Source organism: Scyliorhinus canicula, chromosome 14, assembly GCF_902713615.1.
Source record: "Scyliorhinus canicula chromosome 14, sScyCan1.1, whole genome shotgun sequence".
Lineage (NCBI taxonomy): Eukaryota > Metazoa > Chordata > Chondrichthyes > Carcharhiniformes > Scyliorhinidae > Scyliorhinus > Scyliorhinus canicula.
The window spans coordinates 66,963,981-66,986,449 of record NC_052159.1 but is presented as its reverse complement, the minus strand read 5'-3'; the positions used below and the strand labels follow the sequence as shown (position 1 = coordinate 66,986,449).

The following is a 22,469-nucleotide window of genomic DNA, read 5'->3' as shown; positions in this document are numbered from 1 at the left end:
CCCCACTCTTGGGAAAAGCTTGTTGCTATCCACCCTGTCCATACCTCTCATAATTTTGTAGACCTCAATCAGGTCCCCCCTCAACCTCCGTCTTTCTAACGAAAACAATCCTAATCTACTCAACCTTTCTTCATAGCTAGCACCCTCCATACCAGGCAACATCCTGGTGAACCTCCTCTGCACCCTCTCCAAGGCATCCACATCCTTCTGGTAATGTGGTGACCAGAACTGCACGCAGTATTCCAAATGTGGCCGAACCAAAGTCCTATACAACTGTAACATGACCTGCCAACTCTTGTCCTCAATACCCCATCTGATGAGGGCAAGCATGCTGTATGCCTTCTTGACAACTCTATCAACCTGTGTTGCCACCTTCAGGGTACAATGGATCTGAACTCCCAGATCTCTCTGCACATCAATTTTCCCCAAGACCCTTCCATTGACCATATAGTCCGCTCTTGAATTTGATCTTCCAAAATGCATCACCTCGCATTTGCCTGGATTGAACTCCATCTGCCATTTCTCTGCCCAACTCTCCAATCTACCTATATTTTGTTGTATTCTCTGACAGTCCTCCTCGCTACCTGCAACTCCACCAATCTTAGTATCATCTACAAACTTGCTAATCAGACCACCTATACCTTCCTCCAGGTCATTTATGTAGATCACAAACAACAGTGGTCCAAGCACGGATCCCTGTGGAACACCACTAGTCACCCTTCTCCATTTTGAGACACTTGCTTCCATCACTACTCTCTGTCTCCTGTTGCCCAGCCAGTTCTTTATCCATCTAGCTAGTACACCCTGAACCCCATACGACTTCACTTTTTCCATCAACCTGCCATGGGAAACCTTATCAAACGCCTTACTAAAGTCCATGTATACGACATCTACAGCCCTTCCCTCATCAATTAACTTTGTCACTTCCTCAATGAATTCTATTAGGTTTGTAAGACATGACCTTCCCTGCACAAAACCATGCTGCCTGTCACTGATAAGTCTATTTTCTTCCAGATGTGAATAGATCCTATCCCTCAGTATCTTCTCCAACAGTTTGCCTACCACTGACGTCAAGCTCATAGGTCTATAATTCCCTGGATTATCCCTGCTACCCTTCTTAAACAAAGGGACAACATTAGCAATTCTCCAGTCCTCCGGGACCTCACCCGTGCTCAAGGATGCTGCAAAGATATCTGTTAAGGCCCCAGCTATTTCGATCCTCGCTTCCCTCAGTAACCTGGGATAGATCCCATCCGGTCCTGGGGACTTCTCCACCGTAATGTCTTTTAGAATACCCAAATCTTCCCCCTTCCGTATGACAACTTGACCGAGAGTATTTAAACATCCATCCCTAGCCTCAACATCCGTCTTGTCCCTCTCCTTTGTGAATACCGATGCAAAGTACTCATTAAGAATCTCACCCATTTCCTCTGACTCCACGCATAAATTCCCTCTTTTGTCTTTAAGTGGGCCAATCCTTTCTCTAGTTACCCTCTTGCTCCGTACATACAAATAAAATGCTTTGGGATTTTCCTTAACCCTGTTAGCCAAAGATATTTCATGACCCCTTTTAGCCCTCTTTATTGCGCGTTTGAGATTCGTCCTACTTTCCCGATATTCCTCCAAAGCTTCATCAGTTTTGAGTTGCCTCGATCCTATGTATGCTTCCTTTTTCATCTTAGCTAGTCTCACAATTTCACCCGTCATCCATGGTTCCCTAATCTTGCCATTTCTATCTTTCATTTTCACAGGAGCATGTCTGTCCTCCACTCTAATCAACCTTTCCTTAAAAGACTTCCACATTTCAAATGTGGATTTACCCTTAAACAGCTGCTCCCAATCCACATTCCCTAGCTCCTACCGAATTTTGTTATACTCTGCCTTTCCCCAATTTAGTACTCTTCCTTTCGGACCCCTCTTGTCCTTGTCCATGAGTATTCTAAAACTTACAGAATTGTGATCGCTATTCCCAAAGTAATCACTGACTGAAACATCAACCACCTGGCTGGGATCATTCCCCAATACCAGGTCCAGTATGGCCCCTTCCCGAGTTGGACTATTTACATACTGCTCTAAAAAAACTCTCCTGGATGCTCCTTACAAACTCTGCTCCATCTACGCCTCCAACACTACACGAATCCCATTCAATGTTGGGGAAGTTAAAATCTCCCATCACAACCACCCTATTGCTCCTACATTTTTCTATAATCTGTCTGCATATTTGTACCTCTACTTCATGCTCGCTTTTGGGAGGCCTGTAGTAAAGTCCCAACAATGTTACTGCACCCTTCCTATTTCTCAGCTCAACCCATATTGCCTCAGTGCTCGAATCCTTCATCGTGCCCTCCTTTATCACAGCTGTGATATCATCTCTGACGAGCAATGCAACTCCTCCACCCCTTCTACCTCCCTCTCTATCCCTCCTGAAGCATCTATACCCTGGGATATTCAGTTACCAGTCCTGCCCTTCCCTCAACCAAGTCTCAGTAATACCAATAGCATCATATTCCCAGGTACTGATCCAAGCCCTAAGTTCATCTGCCTTACCTGCTACACTTCTCGCATTAAAACAAATGCACCTCAGACCACCTTTGCGTTCATCATCTCTTCCCTGTCTACTCTTCCCCTTAGTCACATTGAGTTTATTGTCTCGTACCTTACTGGCTTTAGTTGCTGCTTCTTTACTGACCTCTAACTTCCTAATCTGGTTCCCATCCCCCTGCCACATTAGTTTAAAGCCTCCCCAACAGTGTTAGCAAAAGCACCCCCTAGGACATTGGTTCCAGTCCTGCCCAGGTGTAGACCATCCGGTTTGTAATGGTCCCACCGCCCCCCGCACCGGTTCCAATGTTCCAAAAATCTGAACCCCTCCCTCCTGCACCATCTCTCAAGCCACGTATTCATTCTGACTATTCTTGAATTTCTACTCTGACTGTCCCGTGGTACAGGTAGCAATCCTGAGATTACTACCTTTGAGGTCTTACTTTTTAACTTATCTCCTAACTCCCTAAATTCTGATTGTAGGACCTCATCCCTTTTTTTTACCTATATTGTTGGTGCCTATATGCACCACGACAACTGGCTGTTCACCCTCCCCCTTCAGTATGTCCTGCAGCCGATCGGAGACATCCCTGACCCGAGCACCCGGGAGGCAACATACCATTCGGGAGTCTCGTTTTCGACCACAGAAACGCCTGTCTACTCCCCTTACAATTGAATCCCCATGACTATAGCCCTGCCACTCTTTTTCCCACCCTTCTGTGCAGCAGAGCTAGCCATGGTGCCATGAGCCTGGCTACTACTGCCTTCCCCTGGTTAGGCATCTCCCCCAACAGTATCCAAACCGGTATACCTGTTTTGGAGGGGGATGACCGCAGGGGACACCTGCACTGCCTTCCTGCTCTTTCTCTGCCTTTTGGTCACCCATTCCCTGTCTCTCTCACCAATCCTAATCTGCGGTGTGATAAATTGTCACTTGACAACAGCCCCTTCACAAACCACCTTCAAATTAGGCTGACCGCACTGCACGTATGCAAATCTCCCCGGAACAGCCAATCAGTAGCTCCGCTCTGTTGCCCTCTGCTGGAAGGGCCTGTTTCCATGCTGCAAACCTCTATGACTCGATCCTTCAATAGACAAGGAGACTGAAACTGCACACAATATTCTAGGTATGGTCTCACCAAGGCCCTGTATAATTGCAGCAAGACATCCTTGCTGGGGCTGGTTTAGCTCACTGGGCTAAATTGCTGGCTTTTAAAGCAGACCAAGCAAGCCAGCAGCACGGTTCGATTCCTGTACCAGCCTCCCCGGACAGGCGCCGGAATGTGGCGACTAGGGGCTTTTCACAGTAACTTAATTGAAGCCTACTCGTGACAATAAGCGATTTTCATTTTTTCATTTCATTATACTAGAATCCAGTATACCATTTGCCGCCTTTACCATCTGTTGTACCTGCATGCTTACCTTCAGTGACTGGTGTACAAGGATATCCAGGTCTCGTTGCACATTCCCCTCTCCAAATTTATGGTTATTCAGATAATAGTCTGCCATCTCATTTTTTGCTATCAAAGTGGATAACTTCGTATTTCTCCAAATTATACTGCATCTGCTATTCATTTGCCCACTCAATTTGTCCAAATCACATTGAAGAATCTCTGCATCCTCCTCACAGCTTACCCTCCCACACAACTTGGTGCCATCTGCAAATTTGGAGATATTACATTTGTTCCCTTATCTAAATCAATAATATATATTGTGAATAGCTGGGGTCCTAGCACGGATCCGTGCGGCACCCCACTAGTCACTGCCTGCCAATTTGAAAAAGACTCGTTAATTCCTACTTTGTTTCCTGACTGCCAACCTGTTTTCTTTCCATATCAATACACTACCCTTATCCCATTCACTTTAATTCTACACGCTACTCTCTTCCGCATTACTTTGTCAAATGGTTTCTGAAAGTCCAAATATACCACATCCATTGGCTCCCCCTCGTCAACTCTACTAGTTACATCCTTGAAGAATTCCAGTAAATTTTTCAAGCATGGTTTCCCTTTCATAAATCCATACTGACTCTGTCCAATACTGCCACTATTTTTTTTGTAAGTGTTCTGCTATAAAATCTTTGACAATGGATTCTAGAGTTTTCTTCTCTACTGATGTCAGGCTTACTGGTCTGTAATTCCTTGTTTTCTCTCTACCTCCCTTTTTAAATCAGCTACCCTCCAATCTACAGGAACTGTTCCAGAGTCTATAGAATCCTGGAAGATGACTACCAATGCATCCACTATTTCTAGAGCCACTTCCTAAGTGCTCATGGGTGTAGATTATCAGGTCCTGGGAATTTATCAGCTTTCAATTCCATCAATTTCCCCAACAACATTTCTCTACTAATATTGATCTCCTTCTAAAGCCTACGTTCACCAACATTTCTGGTATCTGATTTGTGTCCTCATTTCTGAAGACAGAACCAAAGTAAGTTTATTGCGGATTTCTTTTGCAGTAATGGGATGGGCCATGGCAATAGGCTTTTCGTTGGATCCTTTGGATTGACAGCGCTGCTGGTTTTCTTGTGGGAATTTGGCACTGGTGGGTCGTACGAACAAATGAAGAAGGAAGTAGAAGTCGGGCATTTGGTCCCACAAACCTACTCCGCCATTCTATAAGTTCATGGCTGATCTGTTTGTGTTTTGAATTCCCACATTCCCATCTATTTCCAATAACCTTTTTATTCCCTTGCCTAAAATTAACTCATCTCCCTCCACCTTAAAAATATTCAATACCCTCACCTCCACTAGAGTACCCAATTCATTTTTTCCAATTAAGCGGCAATTTAGCGTGGCCAGTCTACCTACCTTGCACATCTTTGGGTTGTGGGGGCCCGACCCACGCAAACACAGGGAAAATGTGCAAACTCCACACGGACAGTGACCCAGAGCCGGGATCGAACCTGGGACCTCGGCGCCGAGAGGCAGCAATGCTAACCACTGCACCACCGTGCTGCCCTTTGTCTGCTGTGTCTAACGGCAATCCGTGCATGTCTGCTGTGTCTAACGGCAATCCGTGCATGTCTGCTGTGTCTGCAAATGGCTACATTCAGACCAGAATTTCTTTACCAGTTGCAATTATTTGGCTGACCCTGGAAGGGCTCTGGGCCACTTCATCTCACTATTGTATACTTTGGCAAGTGCCACTGAAGTGCCCTCCTGCACACCCACCTTGAACATGAATAAACACAAGAGTGGGATGGGGTTTGTGCCCTTGTGTTTGGACAAGCATGGGTTTCAACATCCAACACGTCCCGCTGATAGAGTTGGTCCTCTTGGGTGGATTAGCCATGCTAAATTACCCCTTAGTGCCCAAAGGGTATAGGTGGAATTATGGGGATAGGGCAGGGCTGCGGGACTAGGTGGGGGGCTCTTTCAGAGGGTCAGTACAGACTCGATGGTCAAAATTCCCACCTCCTTCTGCACTGTAGGGATTCTATGATTCTTAAATTTGAGGCCCAGTATGTTTACTCTTATATGTCCAAAAATCTTTGATACAATAGTTTCTTCAACATACGACTCATGAACCTTTAAGATGTTCACACCTGGAATTTGGGCACCCGTGGCAAGGTCAACATTTATTGCCCATCCCTGGTTGTCTTTAAGAAAATAGTGGGCCACCTTCTTGAACTACCTCCTTGTTGAACAGAGCCATGCTATTGATATGCAACTAACCTCCCATTGCCAGAGAAAGAGGCCATCACACTCTGTAATGGGTTAATCGGTGGTCAGACAGAAGTGTCCCGAAGGATAATGGATCTTGAGTGACTCATCCTTGTTGAACAGGGCCATCCTGTATATTCCCACTAACGTGTTTATGCCTGAATGGGACAATGTAACTCAGCCAGTTATGGCTGTATGCCTCTGACTCCATGCTAACAGTTTTTTACTCAGTCTGTTTAACCCTTAAATTGGCTGCTACATCTTTGATCCCATTTCTGGACCCAATTTCCTAATATCTCCCTCTCGTAACAGGTGCAATACAAAACTGCAGCTAATTATCCATAGCATCCACTGAAAGACAGATTTAGAACTGTTAGCTCTGTTCTGAATCTAACCAATTCAGCGTGGCCATAGTGCCAAACACGGGGCCGTGTCCTCAACTACTGCTATAGTATGCACACCTAGATGTCAAATTTGAAATTATTCAGCCAGTTGGCAGCAGCCTCATCAGTCTGATGTAGGGTAGTGAGACCGCCACTGAAACACAGGTTGGAACACTTGTCGATTCTGTGCACTATGGTTTGTACTTTGCCACAGTTGCAAAGTGGAGAGTCACAATGTCCTCAATGGAAGAGGCTGTTGTGGCAGGGTTCGACTCCATTGTGAAACCTGTTCAGTTTGACCCATTCGTCGCGTGTGAAGTCAAAGCCTGAGTTTTGTAATGCAGCATCATCAACCAAGTGCTGATTCTGGACTTTGCTGGGTAGGTAGGTGATGTCCTCAACCAATGGCAGATAAAGATTTTTGTGCACAATGTCTAGCAATTGTGCTGTGCTAACTACATGACTGATTTGTGATGATGCAATGTTGCAGAGCACAGGTAGCCAATTTTTTTTAAAAAATAATTTTTATTCAAGTTTTACAATAACAAATTTTCTCCCCACAATTTAAAACAAACAAGGCGTGTTTCCACACCAACACAAAAAAGAACTCACCCCCCCAAAATAAATAATAACAAAAAACCAACAGCAATACAAGAAAGAAGAAAATAACAAAATAGCAAACCCACCGCCGCAAAAACAAACCCCCTAACCACCCCCAAACCCCCCCCCCCCCCCCCAGTTGCTGCTGAGACCGACCACTCTCTACCCCTTCGCCAGGAAGTCAAGAAAGGGATGCCACTGCCGAAAGAACCCTTGGACCGACCCCCTCAGGGCAAACTTCATCCTCTCCAACTTGATAAACCCAGCCATGTCGTTGATCCAGGCCTCCGAACTCGGGGGCCGCGTGTCCCTCCACTGTAACAGAATCCTGCGACGGGCTACTAGAGACGCAAAGGCCAGAATGCCGGCCTCTCTCACCTCCTGCACTCCCGGCTCCGAAGCTACCCCAAAGATCGTGAGCCCCCAGCCCGGCTTGACCCTAGACCCGACCACTTCCGACAAAGTCCCCGCCACCCCCTTCCAAAACCTCTCCAAGGCCGGACAAGCCCAGAACATATGGGTGTAGTTCGCCGGGCCTCCCGAACACCTCCGCACCTGTCTTCCCCTCCGAAGAACCGGCTCATCCTTGCCCCTGTCATGTGAGCCCTATGCAGCACCTTCAGCTGAATTAGGCTGAGCCGTGCGCAAGAGGAGGAGGAATTCACCCTCTTCAGGGCGTCCAACCACGTTCCATCCTCAATCTCTTCCCCTAACTCTTCCTCCCACTTCGCTTTGAGCTCTTCTACTGAGGCCTCCTTCTCCTCCTGCATCAGCTGGTAAATAGCCGAGATCTTTCCTTCACCGACCCACGTCCCCGAAAGCACCCTATCTTGCACCCCCCCTTGGCAGCAGCCACGGAAACTCCGCCACCTGCCTCTTAACAAATGCCCTGACCTGCATATACCTAAAAGCGTTCCCAGAGGGGAGGTTCCACTTCCCCACCAGGTCCTCCAGAGTCGCGAACTTCCCATCCAGGAAGAGGTCCCCAAACTGTCTGAAGCCTGCCCTGTGCCAACTCCCAAATCCCCCACCCGTTCTTCCCGGCGCAAAACGGTGATTGCCCCGTATCGGGGCCCAAACTGAGGCCTTCACTTCCCCCCTATGCCGCCTTCACTGTCCCCAGATTTTAAGGAACGCAACCACCACCGGACTCGTAGAGCACTTTGCCGGGGGGAGTGGAAGTGGGGCCGTCACCAAAGCCTCCAGACTCGTACCCGCAGAGGACGCCACCTCCAATCTCTTCCATGCGTCACCCTCCCCTTCCGTCACCCACCTGCGAATCATCGCCACGTTCGCCGCCCAATAATATCCACACAGGTTGGGCAGCGCCAGGCCCCCCCCTCCCTTCTTCGCTCCAAAAATACCCTCCTTACTCAGGGCCTTCCGCGCCCACACAAACCCCAGAATCGACTTATTCACCCTTCTGAAAAAAACTTTTGGGATCAATATGGGGAGGCACTGGAAAAGAAACAAAAACCTCGGGAGCACCGTTATCTTAATCGACTGGACCCTGCCCACCAACGAGAGCGGAAGCGCATTCCACCTCCTGAACTCCTCCTCCATCTGCCCCACCAGCCTCAAAGTTAAGCCTATGCATGGCCCCCCAGGTCTTAGCCACCTGGAACCCAAGATACCTAAAGTTCCTCTCAGCCCTCGTCAACGGGAGTTCACCTATCCCCCTCTCCTGATCCCCCGGGTGCAGGACAAACAGCTCACTTTTCCCCACATTGAGGTTATAGCCCGAAAAGTCCCCAAACTCCTCAAGTATCTTCAGCACCTCTGGCATCCCCTCAGCCGGATCCGCGACATACAACAGCCGATCATCTGCGTACAGCGACAACCGGTGATTCCCCCCCCCCCCCCCCCCCCCCACACACCCCCTCCAACTCTTCGAGTCCCTCAGCGCCATGGCCAGGGGCTCAATCGGTAACGCACAGAACAGGGGAGACAAGGGGCACCCCTGCCTCGTCCCCCTGGAAAGCCGAAAGTCCGCCAACCTCCTCCCATTCATCACCACACTCGCCACCGGGGAGCTGTACAGCAACCTCACCCAGCTGATGAACCCCTCACCAAACCCAGACCTCTGCAACACCTCCCACAGGTAACTCCACTCCACCCTATCAAAAGCTTTCTCCGCATCCATTGATGCTACTATTCCTGCCTCCCCAGCCGCCGGCGCCATCATCATAACATTAAGGAGCCGCCGTACATTGGCATTCATTTGTCTCCCCTTTACAAACCCCGTCGGGATCACACCCTCCTGGACAGCACCTTTGCCAACAACTTGACATCTACATTAAGGAGCGAGATCGGCCTGTAAGACCCACACTGAAGGTGGTCCTTGTCCCGCTTCAGGAAGAAAGGGATAATTGCCCTGGACATCGTTGGGGGCTGAGGTCCCCCCCCCCCTCCTTAGCCTCATTCAGGGTCCTCACAAGCAGAGGGCCCAGCAAATCTGAAAATTTCTTGTAACATTCCACCGGGAACTCATCAGGCCCCGGCGCTTTCCCTGTCTGCATACTTCCCAACGCCTCCACCAGCTCCTCCAACTCGATTGGGGCCCCCAAACCCTCCACCCGCTCGTACCCTACTCTTGGGAACTCCAGCCTATCCAAAAAGCGGTCCATCCCACCTGCTTCCCTGGGGGGCACCGCCTGGTACAGCCCCTCGTAAAAGCATCTGAACACCCCATTGATGTCCTTTCCACCCCGCACCAAGTTCCCTCCTGCATCCGTGGTTCCCCCAATTTCAGTGCTGGTGAGCCAACATCCGACTTGCCTTCTCCCTATACTCGTATACCGCCCCCTGCGCCCTCCTCCACTGCGCCTCTGCCTTCCGGGTGGTTAAAAGGTCAAATTCCGCTTGGAGATTGCGCCGCTTCCTCAGAAGACCCTCCTCCGGGGTGTCTGCATACCTCCTATCCACCCTTACCATTTCCTCCACCAGCCTCTCCCTCTCGGCCCTCTCCCCCCTCTCCCTGTGCGCCCGAATAGATATCAGCTCCCCTCTGACTACTGCCTTTAGCGCTTCCCAAACCACCCCGTCATCATTGGTTTCTAGATACCCCTCTATGCCCCTAAGGATCCTCCCGCACACTTCCTCCTCTGCCAAAAGCCCCACATCCAGCCTCTACAGCGGGCGCTGATCCTTCCCCTCCCCCAGCTCCAGATCCACTAAATGTGGGGCATGATCAGAAATGGCTATCGCCGAATACTCCGCCCCCACTACTCTCGGGATTAGCGCCCTGCTAAGCACAAAAAAATCAATCCGGGAGTACGCCTTATGAACATGGGAGAAAAAGGAGAACTCCCTACCCCCCGGCTCCAAAACCCTCCAAGGGTCCAACCCCCCCCCCCCCCCCCCCAATCTGATCCATGAACCCCCTCAGCACCGAGGCTGCTGCCGGCCTCCTGCCCGTCCTAGACTTCGAGCGATCCAGAGCCGGATCCAGCACCGTGTTAAAGTCCCCACCCAGGATCAAACCCCCTGTCTCCAGGTCCGGAATCAGGCCCAGCATTCACCGCATGAAGCCCGCATCGTCCTAGTTGGGAGCATAAACATTAACCAAGACAACCCGCTCCCCCTGAAGTCTCCCACTCACCATCACATATCTACCTGCACTATCCGCCACCACTTTGGACGCAACAAACGACAGGCTCTTACTGACCAAAATTGCCACCCCACGGTTCTTTGCATCAAGCCCCGAGTGAAACACCTGTCCCACCCAACTTTTTCTTAGCCTCACCTGATTCGTAACCCTGAGGTGCGTCTCCTGGAGATTAGCCACATCCGCTCCCAACCCCCTCAAGTGAGCCAAAACCCGGGATCGCGTCACCGGACCATTCAGCCCCCTCACGTTCCATATGACCAACTGAACCCGGGGGGCCATTCCCCTCCTCCTACGCCGATCAGCCATAGGTCTTCCTCAACCCGCCACGCGCCCAGGGAACCTCCCAAGCCCGCCCCCCACGGCGGCAGACCCCCCTCCCAACCCCCCCCCTTCACCATCCATTCCCTCACAGTCCCTGCAACAACAACCCGGTACCCCCCCCCCCTTCTTCCTCCCCCCCCCAAACTCCCCCCCCCCCCCAAGCTAGGGCCGCCCCTAGCTGCGTTACCCCTAACATTGTGCTTCCGTGAGTCAGCTGACTTCTGCTGACCCCGGCAACTCCCGCCATAAGCACGACCCCCCCCGACGCAACACAGCCAGCAATCCCTCCCTACCAATGCCGGCCCCGCCCCAATTCTTCCGGAGCGGGAAGAAAGCCCGCGCTTCCAACCCGAGCTCCGCCCCTCAACCCAACATGCGGGAAAAAGATGGACACATGGCCCATCGGGACCCCAAACTACTCACCAACCCACCAGTGGACAAAACAAAATAAAAAAGGCCACAGTAAATAAACAACAGACCAGAAAACAACCCCGAAAAAACCAAAATAGCGAAAACGAACAGGCAACATCAATCAGCAAACACAGCCAATATAAACGACAGGATACCCAGGAGGGCAAAGCCTCCAAACAAAGTACATTTTCCCCAGTCCTCAGTTCGGGTCCAAGTTCTCTGCCTGGACAAAAGCCCAGGCCTCCACCGGAGAGTCAAAGTAGAGCTGGCGGTCCTTGTAAGTGACCCAGAGGCGAGCCGGCTGTAGAAGGCCAAACTTCACCCCCTTCCTATGAAGCACTCCCTTCGCTCGATTGAAGCCGGCCCTTCTCCTTGCCACCTCCGCGCTCCAGTCCTGATAAATCCTAATGTCCATGTTCTCCCACCTGCTGCTCCTCTCCTTCGCCCATCTCAACACGCACTCCCGGTCGACCAAGCGGTGAAAACGGCCCAGTACCGCCCTTGGCGGCTCGTTCGGCCTCAGCTTCCGCTGCAGCACTCGATGGGCGCCCTCCAGCTCCAGGGGACCACGAAATGACCCCGCACCCATCAGCGACTTCAACATTAGGACCACATAGGCCCCCAAATCCGAGCCTTCCAGCCCCTCCGAGAGGCCCAAAATCCGCAGATTATTCCAGCGGGAGCGGTTCTCCATCTCCTCCATCCTCGCCAGCCATTTCTTGTGCAGCGCCTTGTGCGACTCCACTTTCACTGCCAGGCCCAAAAGCTCATCCTCGTTGTCCGAAGCCTTTTGCTGCAGCTCCCGAATCTCCACGGCCTGGGCCGTCTTGAGTCGCCACCAGCTTGTCCAGCGAGGCCTTAAACGGCTCCAAGATCTCAGCTTTAAGCTCCTTGAAGGAGCGGTGAAGCAGCTCCTGCTGCTCCCGCGCCCACTGCTGCCACGCTGCTGCTGCTTCCCCGCCCGCCGCCATCTTGCCTTTTCTGCTTCTCGCCTTCCTCTGCTGTAAAGCCGACTTTTGGACCGCTCCACTGCGAGTCCAGTCCATCCACCAGTCGCTGGGCACACTGGCTGTGTTTCCCCCCAGGGAAAAGTCAAAAAAGTGCCGTTGCGGGCTCTTAAAAGAACCTGAAAGTCCAAAAAAAAGCGGGAGATGCCGAACGTGCGGCTTATCTCCGCATCGCCGCCTCCGGAAGTCCAGGTTGCCAATTTCTGTTTGTTGACCGGATTACTCCTGAGATGGTCTCATTCAGCTGGACAGCTCAACTTTGCGGTGCACAGGGTTCTTCCAGACAATTGCAGTATTCAGCTACTGAGTAGCAGAGAGCTAAAGAGGAGGTTCATAAAGTTCTGGTGTTGGCGCCCCAAGAGATTCCTGCCAGTGTGGTGATGAGGTTATTGTGAGTTTTCAGTTTAACTGAGACATTTTGGAGATGTGGCTTGAAGGTCAGTATGCAGTCCAAAACAACACCAAGCTAAGTAGGTGTACGCTGGTGGATGCGGCTGCCATTTGGATATAGGTCAAGTTCTTGGTATTTCTTGCATTGTCAAGGTGGTAGACACATGATACAGATTTAGCAGCACTTGGTTTGAGGCACCAGGTTTTATAGTAGTCAGAGAGTTTACTAAGGTGATCATTAAGAATACTGTTAATGTCCTTGAAATTCCTCGCTTTGTAAGCACAGCAGATGTCATCTGTGTAGATGAACATGTAGTTGCATGTAGCAGGCAGGCCATTCATATATAGGTAGGACAGGGTTGGGGCCAATGCCAATCCTTTGGGTAAGCCATTTCGCTGCCTCTTCCCCGTGCTGCCGTTGGGCCCCCTTTGGACTCGGTCTGTTTTGAAGAAGAGAAGCAAATGTATCAACAACCTTGGGTGGTCAGACCCTAGAAAGCTTGACCAGTCGGCCTTTGTGCCACACAGTGTCGTAGGCTGCAGGGAGATGAGATATATTACTCCAGTTTTCGGGTGCTTTGGAAAGCCATTTTAAATATCAGAGGTGAGGCAAGCTCTTGTGTGCTCTTTAAAAGTTCATTTTTATGGACTGTGGGCTTCGCTGGCTCAGCCACCATTTGTTGCCCAAACCTATTTTCCTTTGAAAAGATGGTGGTGAGCTGCCTTCTTGAACTGCTTCCGTCTATGTGGTGTACGTACACCCACTGTGCTATAGGTGACGACTTTACGCCAATGCTAACTTTTTTGGAAAATCATGAAGTACTTGGTAAGTGGTTTGAAGGAGTATCTATCCATTGCTGGCGGTGATCCAACAGATCTGATGAATAATCACAGCCCCATCGAGCAGATCAAAAGGCGTATCTTTGCTTGAGGTCGAGGACTAGGTTCAGGTCAAGTTGAGAAGTTGAGTCTGTGAGCCATTCGCCACATGTATCTGGCATTTCATAACCTCAGATACTGTGATGGCTGTTGAGGTATCCTCAATGGGGAAATATCTACGCAAGGACTATGTGGCAGTCTCTTCAGTCAATACGGATGTGGCCACGCAGCCTGGTGAGGATAAGAGAAGGTAAATTATAATCTCATGATCTTCGGTTTGAGACAGGTGATGAACCGAATTTGGTAATCATGTCCTTCAGGACTTGATTAGTGGTGGTACAACCACTCCACTCGTGAAGAAGGGCATTCAGAGAACATTTTGTGCCTTTGCTACTCTGTGCTTCTGCCAAGTGATGTTCAATATGGAGGGGTATTGATTTAACAGATGAGAACAATAATTGGTCCATGCTTATACTTGATATGAAGCAGCAATACATGATGAGGTCCAGAGTCAATGCTGAGAACATCCAAGGTCATTCTTTTTGAATTGTATGTCACTTTGCTCCGACTTATGGTGGGTCTGTCTTGCTGGTACATGTGTTAAAAACACTGCTGATGTTATAATCATTATTATTGTAACGAGTAGGCTTACATTAACACTGCAATGAAATTCCTGTAAAAATTCCCTAGTCGCCACTCCGGCGCCTGTTTGGATACACAGACCGAGAATTCAGAATGTCCAATTCACCTATCTAGCGCATTTTTTAGGACTTGTGTGAGGAAACTGGAGGGCACGGTGGAATCCCAAGCAGACACTGAGAGAACGTGCAGACTCCGCACAGACAGTGACCCAAGCGGGAATCGAACCTGGGACCCAGGCGCTGTGAGGCAAGAGTGCTGACCACAATGCTACTGTGCTGCCCAGATGGTTGGGGCTGGTTTAGCTCACTGAGCTAAATCGCTGGCTTTTAAAGCAGGCCAGCAGCACGGTTCGATTCCCGTACCAGCCTCCCCGGACAGGCGCCGGAATGTGGCGACTAGGGGCTTTTCATAGTAACTTCATTGAAGCCTACTCGTGACAATGGGGCAGCACGGTAGCATAGTGGTTAGCATCAATGCTTCACAGCTCCAGGGTCCCAGGCTCGGTTCCCAGCTGGGTCACTGTCTGTGCGGAGTCTGCACGTCCTCCCCGTGTGTGCGTGGGTTTCCTCCGGGTGCTCCGGTTTCCTCCCACAGTCCAAAGATGTGCGGGTTAGGTGGATTGGCCATGCTAAATTGCCCGTAGTGTCCTAAAAAGTAAGGTTAAGGGGAAGTTGTTGGGTTGCGGGTATAGGGTGGATATGTGAGTTTGAGTAGAGTGATCATTGCTCGGCACAACATCGAGGGCCGAAGGGCCTGTTCTGTGCTGTACTGTTCTAAAAAAAAAATAAGCGATTTTCATTTTTCAAATGCGATTAATGTTAAATGCAAGGGTATCCCAAAACCCAGAAGGGTAACTTTGAACACCGGTTCTTGGCGGTATATATCTCCAATTTGGTATACTGTGAAAAAAGATGTGCAAACCAGGGAGGAGTAATCCAGTTGTGTGATCAATTAATAAAGAATATTTATTAACTTGAAGAAAAAAAACACAAAACAAGAAGAATTATAATACACTATAACACTTGACTACGCTGATGGCTACACACACACATTAAATTACCCCTTGGTTCCCAATAACCTACGGGCAGGATTTACTGATTAACCCACCGTGTGTTTTTTGATGGTGGAGGTGGCCCGCCAGCAGGATTTACCAACCCTGCCTTTGGCAGCGGGAATACTTGCTGACTGCACCCCTCATCACCAAAAACCCATCTGCCAGCGTGGGACGGGTTAGAGCCCTATGTTTCCTGAACTCAAATGCTCCTTTGTTCTCAAACTACGTCCAGTATTATTTAACACTATGAGCAAAATACTGCAGATAATTACCACGTGTAGCTTATTTGGCCACGTTTTGGATAAACTGTCTTCAGTTGCAACACAGGCAAAATTTTCTTGGTTCGAGTTTTGGATCTTAACCGGTTACCCGTTTAGCAATAACGTGTTTTGGGGCTGCTGTTGCTGCATCCGGCTGTGATGGTAGCTGTTACTGCGTCGTACCAGTTAATGTGCTTTCCCTTTGATATTACCCACCTTGTGGATCTGGCTTTTTGCATATATTTGTCAATTTCCTTATCTATCCACTTTTGAAGTTACCTCTTCTATACCCCATTTTCCCCCTGCAGACACAGAGGTAAGTGCATGCATTGCTCACTGAAATGCTAATTTGCATATCAAAATGCCTTCGGGTAGCTTACCCTTATCAATTTTTAAACGTTTTATTTTATCCCTATTTCATTTTTTAAATCTTAATTTCTCCCCATATTTAACACCAGACGTACCTACTGATGGCGATTGAGGGGTCTGGGAAGTTGGCATTGGGTGTGATTCTGGACATATGACTGTTAGGCTGTTGCTGAACTGTAGGACAGTTCTTCCAACTTTACCAACAGTCTCTTAGTTCTAAATTCTTATATTTGGATGGTTGAAAGCATTATCTTTAATAAATAGTTATTCTGTTCATCTTTGCCCTTTTATTAAAAACAATATTTCTTTATTTGCAATGCATACTGCATGAATTTACTTGACCGTCAGCTCAGAGTTTTAAAACTTTTTTTGATTACGGCACAGGATTCGTAGAGAATTTTACAGAATTTGTAACATTGGATTTGGCTTTATTTATTTATATATAGTACAGAATGTGTTAGTATGTCTTGTTAAATGTTGAAAATTCTTCTTGGTCAGCAAAGAGTTAAACAGGGTGTACAACATACCTTGGCGAAGTGTTGCAAAATCGAGGATTAACTTGTTCAGTCTTGTGTGTGATCTTATTTCAATTGGTTTAACCTTGCTAAGACGAACATAGAGGAGCTGAGAACAGGATGTAAAGGAGATTCAAAGTTGCACAAGGGTCTTGCGCAAAGGTGTTCTTCTAAGACTGTTTACAGATCAAATGCTTGCCAATTGTGACGCATTTGAACTTTTATACGTTTCCATTTGGGAAGGGAGGGGCAAAAGAACCATGTACTGATAGGTAACTTGTAGCGAGGGTGGGGACTTATGTTCTTTGTAACTTTATTGGGATTGAGAGAGAGTGTGGGGAAGTCACCATCTAAGACTGTACAGTTTATAGTTCAGTTGTGTTATCTGTTTTGTGCACAGATGACAGATCGGCCACATGTTTCAATGGTTAAATTGATACCGCTGAGCCCATGTAGTTTTTAAGAAATTTTTTTTCAGAAGGGTGTGTTCATATGACAATCGGGAAGTAACCCAGCAACTGATTGCACTGTAAAGTGTATCAACAGTACTACAGGTGTAGATGCCGACCAGAGTTGCTATTTGTGATAAATAACTAGCTCATCAACTGCTGGGCTGGGCTACGAGAACTGGTGGTCTTTTTTTAAAAAAAACACAGAAATCTGCCATAACTGCCACACTCCCTGCACACATCAGGGCTGACTATGAATTTGCTGCAGTTGAAAGAACTTTCTCAGTCTGATCTGTATCGACGGCGCCAAGAGCGTCATGACAGCTTTGGATCTACAGGTTTAGAGAAGAAGAGGTTAAGGTACGTAGATTAATTAAGTTATTAACCGCACCTGGCATGTATGAACTACATAGAGGAATTTCTCAAAACATTCCTACTTGCATTGTTGCAGCTAATCAGGAATTAATGGAATTCTTGCCTTGAGCAGACTTATAAAATATACAAAAGACATGTAGCTGTAAAGCAAATGCAGGTGTATTTATTTTCAAAAGGTATACAGGTCTTGAAATATGCTACTTATAATCAGTTTGCTGTCAGTCATCAAGAACTAACATGACATTAAGCTTGATATTAGACTGGCAGTAAACTTGTACAGAGAATTTCAAGCAGTGGTGCCTCTCGTAATGCTGGTAAAATACTTGATGTGCACATTAATTCCAATTTTCTCAATCATAAAAATTAATGGCAGGCGATCGGTACAAATTTAGATTTTCCAGTATAGTTTTCATTGACTTTCGTCATGTCATGTTGGGGTTTAGTGAGCTGAAATGTATCTTGTGGAAATGAGCAGAATGGAAATCTACCTCATGCTTTTTGAAGGAGCACTGCAGAGAGTGAAAGATAGAAATCTGTTTGATGGCAGGAGTGCTTTCAGTGTAATGAGAGAGTCTCTCAGCCTTTGTCGTTCGTTTCTATTATAAATACTACTCACCGTCTCCCTGGAGACATTCCTTGAATGTATGCATTCTGCAGATCTCATTGTTTGAGGCCTACTGTGGAGTGTGCCTGCAGGAATGGAAGAGTTGGGTGTAGTTTTCTTTTCTATTAGTAGGTAAAGAAGTCACTATCTTTTTCATAAGCCAAGTACTGGATGGATTTGGTCCTTGATGAGACTCTGGTCCTTTACAAGAGTTTAAAAATGGCCATCGGTGAAAGGCCCTCTCTTTTTTTTACAACCAGGGGTAGGTTTATGAAGATAAGTTGTAGGAAATTCAATTAGCTGATCACTGTCCGATATTAATTAATGAGAAGATTTCTTCTGATCAAGGAACAGAGTTTATGTAGAGATGTTCATAATGTAAAGAACTTGCTTAATATTATGAGAACAAATAAATAAAACTGACAAGTCACCCAGAATACAAAACACATTTCAGTTTAGTTTTTTTATATCTGTGTGAGCATCAATCACGCATTTGAGGGTCTTAGAAAACGCTTGTCCCCCAGGATTCATGTGTTGCTTGTTTTATTTTCTATTGTGTCCTTCCCATAATAGTAGAAAGGATATAATTATAGTTGTCTTTTTTTGTGCGTCAATGTAATTGAAGCGAAATTATTCACAGATGATTTAAACAACCTTTTGTGGATTTTACAAACGAGCAGCTTGCTATTTCTGGACTTCTAGGTTCATAAAGAAAAAGGTCATATTCAACTTGAATTTCTACAACAGGTTGTAGAGGACTAGTTCTGGAGAGAAAAAAACAATTAATGGAAGCATTTATAACGTAAATTGAGTTTTAAAAGAATCCTTCAATTAGAGCATGAGAGCAATAACAATCTATATTGTGCCTTTAGAACAAACAAAGAACAAAGTACAGCACAGGAACAGACCCTTCGGCCCTCCAAGCCCGTGCCGATCATGCTGCCCGACTAAACTACAATCTTCTACACTTCCTGGGTCCGTATCCCTCTATTCCCATCCTATTCATGTATTTATCAAGATGCCCCTTAAATATCACTATCGTCCCTGCTTCCACCACCTCCTCCGGCAGCGAGTTCCAGCCACCCACTACCCTCTGTGTAAAAAAACTTGCCTCGTACATCTACTCTAAACCTTGCTCCTCGCACCTTAAACCTATGCCCCCATGTAATTGACCCCTCTATCCTGGAGAAAAGCCTCTGATGATCCACTCTGTCTATGCCCCTCATAATTTTGTAGACCTCTACCAGGTCGCCCCTCAACCTCCGTCGTTCCAGTGAGAACAAACCGAGTTTATTCAACCGCTCCTCATAGATATGCCCTCCATGCCAGGCAACATCCTGGTAGATCTCTTCTGCACCCTCTCTAAATCCTCCACATCCTTCTGGTAGTGTGGCGACCAGAATTGAACACTATACTTCAAGTGTGGCCTAACTAAGGTTCTATACAGCTGCAACATGACTTGCCAATTCTTATACTCAATGCCCCAGCCAATGAAGGCAAGCATGCCGTATGCCTTCTTGACTGCCTTCGCCACCTGTGTTGCCCCTTTCAGTGATCTGTGGACTGTACACCAATATCTCTCTGACTGCCAATACTCTTGAGGGTTCTACCATTCACTGTATATTCCCGACCTGCATTCGACCTTCCAAAATGCATTACCTCACATTTGTCCGGATTAAACTCCATCTGCCATCTCTCCACCCAAGTCTCCAAACGATCTAAATCCTGCTGTATCCTCTGACAGTCCTCATTGCTATCCGCAATTCCACCAACCTTTATGTCGTCTGCAAACTTACTAATCAGACCAGTTACATTTTCCTCCAAATCATTTATATATACTACGAACAGCAAAGGTCCCAGCACTGATCCCTGCGGAACACCACTAATCACAGCCCTCCAATTAGAAAAGCACCCTTCCATTGCTACTCTCTGCCTTCTATGACCTAGCCAGTTCTGTATCTACCTTGCCAGCTCACCCCTGATCCCGTGTGACTTCACCTTTTATACCAGTCTACCATGAGGGACCTTGTCAAAGGCCTTACTGAAGTCCATATAGACAATATCCACTGCCCTACCTGCATCAATCATCTTTGTGAGCTCTTCGAAAAACTCTATCAAGTTAGTTGTACACGACCTCCCCTTCACAATACCATGCTGCCTCTCATTAATATGTCCATTTGTTTCCAAATGGGAGTAGATCCTGTCTCGAAGAATTCTCTCCAGTAATTTCCCTACCACTGACGTAAGGCTCACTGGCCTGTAGTTCCCTGGATTATCCTTGCTACCCTTCTTAAACAAAGGAACAACGGTGGCTGTTCGCCAGTCCTCCGGGACATCACCTGAAGACAGTGAGGATCCAAAGATTTTTGTCAAGGCCTCAGCAATCTCCTCTCTAGCCTCCTTCAGTATATCTACACACCCTTCTCCAGACTCAACATCCACCAACTGCTTCTCTTTGGTGAATACTGATGCAAAGTATTCATTTAGTACCTTGCCCATTTCCTCTGGCTCCACACATAGATTCCCTTGCCTATCCTTCAGTGGGCCAACCCTTTCCCTGGCTACCCTCTTGCTTTTTATGTACGTGTGAAAAGCCTTGGGATTTTCCTTAACCCTATTTGCCAATGACTTTTCGTGACCCCTTCTAGCCCTCCTGACTCCTTGCTTAAGTTCCTTCCTACTTTCCTTTATTCCACACAGGCTTTGTCTGTCCCCAGCCTTCTAACCCTGACAAATGCCTCCTTTTTCTTTTTGACGAGGCCTACAATATCTCACGTTATCCAAGGTTCCTGAAATTTGCCGTATTTACCCTTCTTCCTCACAGGAACGTGCTGGTCCTTAATTCCTTTCAACTGACACTTGAAAGACTCCCACATGTCAGATGTTGATTTACCCTCAAACATCCGCCCCCAATCTAGGTTCTTCAGTTCCCGCCTAATATTGTTATAATATTGCCTTCCCCCAATTTAGCACATTCACCCTAGGACCACTCTTATCCTTGTCCACCAGGACTTTAAAGCTTACTGAATTGTGGTCACTGTTCCCGAAATGCTCCCCTACTGAAACTTCCACCACGTGGCTGGGCTCATTCTCCAATACCAGGTCCAGTACAGCCCCTTCCCTAGTTGGACTGCCTACATATTGTTTTAAGAAGTCCTCCTGGATGCTCCTTACAAACTCTGCCCCGTCTAAGCCCCCAGCACTAAGTGAGTCCCAGTCAATATTGGGGAAGTTGAAGTCTCCCATCACAACAACCCTGTTGTTTTTACTCGTTTCCAAAATCTGTCTACCTATCTGCTCCTCTATCTCCCGCTGGCTGTTGGGAGGACTGTAGTAAACCCCCAACATTGTGACTGCACCCTTCTTATTCCTGATCTCTACCCATATCGCCTCAATGCCCTCTGAGGTGTCCTCCCGTAGTACAGGTGTGATATTCTCCCTAACCAGTAGCGCAACTCCGCCACCCCTTTTACACCCCCCTCTATCCCGCCTGAAACATCTAAATCCTGATACGTTTAGCTGCCAATCCTGTCCTTCCCTCAACCTGGTCTCTGTAATGGCAACAACATCATAGTTTCAAGTACTAATCCAAGCTCTAAGTTCATCTGCCTTACCCGTAATACTTCTTGCATTAAAACATATGTACTTCAGGCCACCAGACCCGCTGTGTTCAGCAACATCTCCCTGTTGCTCTGCCTCGGAGCCATACTGGCCCTATTCCCTAGTTCTCCCTCAATGCTTTCACCTTCTGATACATAGAACATAGAACAGTACAGCACAGAACAGGCCCTTCGGCCCTCGATGTTGTGCCGAGCAATGATCACCCTACTTAAACCCACGTGACCCGTATACCCGTAACCCAACAATCCCCCCATTAACCTTACACTACGGGCAATTTAGCATGGCCAATCCACCTAACCCGCACATCTTTGGACTGTGGGAGGAAACCGGAGCACCCGGAGGAAACCCACGCACACACGGGGAGGACGTGCAGACTCCACACAGACAGTGACCCAGCCGGGAATCGAACCTGGGACCCTGGAGCTGTGAAGCATTGATGCTAACCACCATGCTACCATGCTGCCCCAAATCTCATTGCTCCGGTGCCCACCCCCCTGCCATACTAGTTTACCATACCATCTTTACCATACCATCATGCGCATTCTCCTCACTTTTTGGTCGGGTATGTGGTTAGTCACTCACCCAAAGTCCAACTGCCCCACCATGACATTACAATTCAAGCAGTCTGAATTGAGTCAGTGGGACATCCATTCCCATCTGAGGGGGCGAAGAGACAGTGTGATCTTGTGGGAGTGATGATGCCTCCAATGGGCACATAGGACCCCCCTTCTTGCCCAGCAGCAATGAAAGCTGCCCGGCTGCCCACCTTGCTT

General features: G+C 47.9%; 1 protein-coding gene across 3 annotated transcripts in view; it reads left to right on the top strand.

The window, feature by feature from the left end:
* Positions 1–22,469, top strand: part of LOC119977141 (LIM and senescent cell antigen-like-containing domain protein 1) — a 174,213-nt gene that overhangs the window by 62,470 nt on the left and 89,274 nt on the right. Inside the window, exon 1 of one of the 3 annotated variants that reach the window (XM_038817776.1) lies at positions 16,683–17,456. The exons of 1 other annotated variant lie outside the window; for it this stretch is intronic. In XM_038817776.1, the coding sequence (XP_038673704.1) occupies positions 17,350–17,456 (107 nt within the window). In that variant the 5' untranslated portion in view covers positions 16,683–17,349. Of the gene's footprint in view, positions 1–16,682; positions 17,457–22,469 lie in introns of those variants that run through there. One more of the 3 variants, XM_038817777.1, reaches the window with a different exon arrangement.